Source organism: Vulpes vulpes, chromosome 3 (assembly GCF_048418805.1).
Source record: "Vulpes vulpes isolate BD-2025 chromosome 3, VulVul3, whole genome shotgun sequence".
Classification (NCBI taxonomy): domain Eukaryota; kingdom Metazoa; phylum Chordata; class Mammalia; order Carnivora; family Canidae; genus Vulpes; species Vulpes vulpes.
Genome location: NC_132782.1, coordinates 106,171,545 through 106,177,544, shown reverse-complemented (window position 1 = coordinate 106,177,544; position 6,000 = coordinate 106,171,545). Strand labels below are relative to the sequence as shown.

At 45.4% G+C, this 6,000-nt stretch overlaps 1 protein-coding gene across 4 annotated transcripts in view; it reads right to left on the bottom strand.

Moving 5' to 3' along the window:
- Nucleotides 1–366: 366 nt before the first annotated feature.
- The window catches only part of LITAF (lipopolysaccharide induced TNF factor), a 61,530-nt gene continuing 55,896 nt past the window's right edge, over nt 367–6,000 (bottom strand). For all 4 annotated transcript variants that reach the window (XM_072753848.1, XM_072753847.1, XM_072753846.1 and 1 more), the window contains exon 4: nt 367–2,835. In XM_072753848.1, coding sequence (XP_072609949.1) covers nt 2,727–2,835 — 109 coding nt within the window. In that variant the 3' untranslated portion in view covers nt 367–2,726. The remainder of the gene's footprint in view (nt 2,836–6,000) is intronic.

Genomic DNA, 6,000 nt, shown 5'->3' with positions numbered 1-6,000 from the left:
AATAGCTCGGCGCCCAACAGAAGCGCTCTCAGTAGCAACTGGGAAGCCAGTTGTCCCAGAGAAAACATTTTCATGGGTAGCGCCGTGGTCAGCCAGGAACCAGTCATGTGCTTCCAGTTGGCTCTAATAGAAGCTCTAACTGTCTGAATACTTTTTGTTAACGAGACACAAGCCACCACTTCTGGAGAAGCCCACCTCTCCTAGACGGACTCACAGTAGGAAAAACAGGACACACAGCCATTTGAGGCTTAAATTGGTAACCCTCTTTGCTGAGGTCCAAGTAGGTATAAAGGTCTTGCATCACCTGAAAGTGGTTCCATGTTAACAAACTTAACTCTGAAAGCCCAGATGAACAGAGGCTAAACAAAAGATCCTTTTTGTTTTATTTCCCAAAGATCCTTTTGATTTGCAACCACATAGGAGTAAGCCTGCATTCTCAACAATACAAGGGAATGATAAAAAAATTTAAAAAAAATACAAGGGAATGAAGGATGGAGGCTTCCTACTCTGGGCATCTGACTTTATTTTTAGTTCTGCAGAGTATGTTTTATGGTCCTTGAAATAGGGCTGTTGTTTTGCAGACTCTGCATATGTAATTAATAACAGCTTGAGACCATTTGTATACCCCCATCTGAGCAAAACTGCTAAATATGCATGGCCTTCATTTTGTCAAATGAAAAGGAAAAAGACACAAACAAGATCGGGTGAGCGGCAATTTTGGGGGGACTCTGCAAGTTGGGGTCTAAATTACAACGTTAGCCACACCAAGATGATGGTCTTCTCCTGTGCCTTCTGAAAAATGAAGCTTTATCGCCAGGTAGGTAAAGGATTGATGGCATTCACATTCCCGGCCAGTTACAATGCCCCCTTCTAGCATCTCACAACTGCCCCGGATCAATTAACAAAGCATGTTTTGTTTGCAGAATGAATGAGGACCGCTTTCTTCTGTGCATTTTCTCAAAACTTGAGAGCTGTGGCCTGCTGCCATGGATGATGCCTGGTGGGTTCCAACAGCCTAATATCCCAGTCGGACTCGCTAGCAATCCACCCAACTCAACATCGGTCATCTTGACATCGAAGGATATTCAGCGAGTCTGACGTTTTTAATCACGAGAGGTTTTCTACCCTTATGGAACAAGTAAAGGTTCTTTGTGGCTGGAAAACACAACACAAGATTTCCTTCACATCATAAGAACTTATAAATAGTTCACCGAGTGAACCAAAGATTTTATTTTTTAATTTATTTTTTTAAGACTTTATTTTTTAAAAGCAGGTAACACCAAAGGACTATGTCGTATCCGTATTCATTGCAAAAATAATTACTGGGACTTTCAAAATATCAAAAGAATAAGCTGGATCACTGGTTACATCTATAATTTTCGGCCAATATACACATTTGTGTGTGTGTGTGTGTTCCAGGTCTAGGCTTCCTTTCTATGTATTATCATTCATGTGCATTCTCTGTGTCTATTATCATCAAAATGGGGACACTCGAAACTCGAGCCCAGTTTTATCTTGATTTCAAAGCTGATGCAGCAGCTAAATGAGAACTCTGGTTTGCTGACTGAGTCCTAGAAATCATGTCTTCTGATGTCATACAACGAATTGTATCTCTGAAAAATAAAGTCAGAATTCAAACTCCTTTGAAACAGGTAAGTCCCCAAGCTCTCCAGCACCATGGTACCTGGATGCTCACACTGTGCTTTCCTCTGTTTCTCTAAACACACCACTGGGAACCCCAAAGGGGTCCCACTTGAGTTCCATTATAGAGGTTTTTGTAGAACTGCACTAAACCCACATAGAGGCCATGGATAAAAATCATCCATTGCTTTTTCTGTTAAGAACCAAAAAAAAAAAAAAAAAAAAAAAGAGTGCCTTCCTTGGGAAGTAGGAAAGTAGTAACAATCCTACAGTTAAGAAAAATGGTTCTATAAATCCCTCCTTCCAAAATTATGTTCAAAGGTGTTTAAGACCCAAAGGGGGTCATAAAAATGGTGAATATAAATGACTCCCCTACTAGAAAAAAAGCCCTTCGTGCAAAGTGGCTGAGGGTCTAGTGCGGAGAACCGAGGAAAAGATCCATGGTCAAGACCCGGCCCTACATGTTTCTAGCACATATTTATGATCTCAAGGGTGTAAATGTGGTGGGTGTGAATTGTTCCTCCTTATGCTGAAAGAAGGAATGAAGAAATCAAAGTGAATTTGTGTGCTAACGAAAAGGCTCTGAGAGGCAAGCCCTTTGTTTCTAAGGCAAGAGTTTTGTCATTGGAAGTGGGAACAGATGCACATGGTGGCAGGCACTGAAGGTGGGGCCGGCCGTCTGCGGGCCAGGACAGTCTCAAAAATAAGGCAAGCCGCAGCTTCTCGGTTTGAGACCACCCCCAGGAAGGCTCACGGAGGCCAGTAAACGAAGCTGGCCCATGGCAAACCACCCGAAGATATTCAGACAGGGGCGACAGTCACAGTTAAGGTGGGGTGCCTTGGGGTCACGGCAGGCGGGAACCAGCATTCAAGGTGAATGTCTTTGCATGTCCTGCACACGACTCCAAGCAGCAATCTCTGGGGTTTTTGGAGGTGTGTTACTTTTTGCGATATATTTTTTCCCCCAAAAGAAGACACGAGGGTGGAGCCCCTGGAGAGATGAGGCCACCAAGGTGGAACGGGGCCAGGTGAGGGTTGCAGAGCACTCCGGGCAGCACGTGGCTCCCTCCAGGTCTGGCCGAATCCTACAAACGCTTGTAGGTGCCCAGGAGAGCTTTGCAGTTGGGACAGTAGTGGTCCACGTCCTGCAGGGCGTCCACACAGAAGGGGATGAAGCAGCAGCCCGCGATGCACCTGAAGAATAAAAAACAGCCACACACGGAGCGCGTTACCCTCTGTAACAGTTTCAGATGGTGGCCACCAAAGATAGGTGAGGTGTCCTGACCCCTCTGAACCTATGGCTCTGACCTTACTTGGACTCAAGGTCTTTGCAGGTGTCATGAATGAGCTCAAGACGGGATCCATCCTGGGAGGTCCAGGTGGGCTCCCTCAACCCCATGACTGATGTCCTTCCAAGAGGAGGGGACACACAGAAAGACAGGAGGGGGCAAAGAGGCGGATTGAAATCTGGCAGCCAGGAGCCAGGGACCACCCAGGCCACCGGAAGCTGGGAGCAGTACGGAAAGGATTCTGCACTCGAGAGCCTTCAGAGGCAGCGCAGCACCTTGCTTGGGACGTTTGGCTTCCAAAATCCTGAGAAGATAAATCTTGGTTGTTTTAAGCTGCCGGGATTGTGGTTTTTGGGAATGGCAGCCCGAGGAAACGAAGCCACCAGCCAATGCCAGGACTGCTCTCGGATACACTGCCCTCGGTGTGTTTTCAAATCTTGGGTCATCTGAGCATCTGTCACTCTTAGATTGGGGTCAGTGACCTTCTTGCGTAAAGGGCCAGCTAGTCCACATTTTAGGCAACACAGGCCTTGTTTTGCCGAGGCCTGCACACTGCCATAGATAATCTATAAACAGATGGTGCTCCCACAGAACTAAAATGGGCTGGAGTTTACTAACCCTGGTGTCTAGACTGATCACTCTTCCCTGTGTAGAGGCTGTTTCTGACAGCAACGACCGAACAAAATTCCCCAAATGACATCTCTTCATCTAGTAACCCACTATCAGCACACCCAGGCAGGACCTGCAGGTGGCCTGTGGTAGAAGACAATAGATCTGATCTTTGTCCCCAGTTCCCAGGCAATTAGTTCCAAAAAACTCTTGGAATTTCCTGAGCTGACAGGTGAGCCTTCTGTTATTCAAACCAAGCCCCTTTCAATTACACCTGATTTTATGCTAATAAGGCCACCAGGGCAGAGGAGAGAAAATGAGTGGGAAAAATCAGAGAGGGTGACACAACACGAGAGACTCCTAAGTCTGGGAAATGAACAAGGGGTAGTGGAAGGGGTGGTGGGTGTGACTGGGTGAGGGGCACTGAGGGGGGCACCTGATGGGATGAGCATTGGGTGTTATACTATATGTTGGCAAATCAAACTCCAATAAAAAAATATACAAAAAAAAAAAAAAAAAAAAGGACAGGGCTGGTCACCAGAAAGACCCTTGGTTCATGGTGGTTCAAAGGTTAGAACTTTCAGCCCCAATCACAGACCGCAGGGAGGGAACTGGGGCTGGGATCGGGTTATAAACCCTCTTGAGCAACTGTATTCGGACAGCTTCAGGACTGGTAAACAATAACACATCCTTGTGCCAGGAGAGTGGTGCACCCCAACTCCACGGTGACAGAAGCGCCTGCACTGGGGACCCCTCTGGACCTTGTCCTATGTATCTCTTCATCTAGCTCTTGTTTTATTTGTATCCTTCATAATAAACTGATAAATGCAAGGAAAGTGTCTTTCTGAGTTCTGTGAGCCATTCTAGCAAATTATCAAAGGTGAGGAAGGAATAACAGGACCCTCAGTTTATAGCTGGTCATCAGAAGTGTGGGTGACCTGAGGCTTGTGACTGGGGGCACCCCCACAGCCTTATGACCAATGTTTGCCCAAATTTATTAAAAATCAACATTTTAGGGGTGCCTGGGTGGCTCCATCGTTTAAGCATCTGCCTTTGGCTCAGGTCATGACCCCAGGATCCTGGGATCAAGCCCACATCTGAGCACATATGGGGCTCTCAGGCTTGCATCTGGCTCCCTGCTCAGTAGGGAGCCTGCTTTTCCCTCTCCCTCTCTGCCTGCCACTCCTCCTACTTGTGCTCCTTCTCTCTCACTGTCAGGTAAATGAATAAAATCTTAAAAAAAAAATCAACATTTTATAATATACAGTCTAGGGAGTATAATCAATAATATAGTAATATTTATATGGTGACAGACGGTAATTAGACCTATCATGGTGACTTCATAATGTATAAAAACATCAAATCACTATCTTGTATATCTGAAATTGATAGAATATTGTATGTCAATTATAATTCAATTTTTTAAAAATCATCTATGTACAGGAAGACATTGATTTACAAAAAGCAGAAACAGGATGCAGCCTGACCAGGAAACAATCTTATGAGAAGAATTTCCTCCTACTGCCTAAGTTTACCCAAGTTCAAGAAAGGGCAGCAACAGTGCCTTAGCACTAATCCTTACTTGGCTCTCCTGCATTACAAACACAGCTCCATGATACCTCCAGCTTTCAGGGGAGGGAACTGGAGCACAGAGAGCTGAGGTCACTTGCCCAGTCACACACCAGTGAGAGGTAGGATTAGAACCCACAATACCATATTTAAGGAAGAAAAGAAGGGAGGGACAGAAAAGCTGCCTCGATTTGAGAGCTGGATCGTTCAATAGTTCTGACCCTCAATAGCTCTCATCCTGTCCTTCCCCAGTTTTCAAAGATAAAAATGAGTTTTAATACAAAAATGTCCTAGGACGATGAACTTTTATTTCACATTTCCTGCCCAGGGGCTGAAGAGGTCAGCCATCACCGCAGTCCCATGGGCAGGACAGGGAAACAGGTGCCAATAAACCTGTTTGGTCTCCTTTCCACCCCACTGAACATGTGTCTTCAAGGAAGCTAAGCTCTTGGGGGCTTTGAGCCTCTCTCTTCGAAATGAGGAAGAGAAACACCATTCCTTCTAGAGCTAAGCCACCAATGAGGAACACGCCAGTTGTACAAGAGGCCAAGGCTCCTAAAAAAAAAAGATACACAGATACCGTTTCCTTCAAGGGAGAAAAATAGAGCCCATGTGGTTTTTCTGAGTGACTCCCAGGCCAGGAATAAAGAGGCTGCCTTTATCTGTTTTTTTTTTTGGGGGGGGGATAATTAAACTGCGTTCCCTCAAATTTCTCCAGAACAAAAACCATAATTTCTTGCAATATACTACCCTTGGTGCAGACATAAACATACACTTTCCCTGTGTAGACAATGCAAAAAATACTTGGAGTCATAAAAAGATAAGTTTCAAAGAGAGGGGCGCCTGGGTGGCTCAGTTAGTTAAGTGTCTGCCTTTGACTCAGGTCATGATC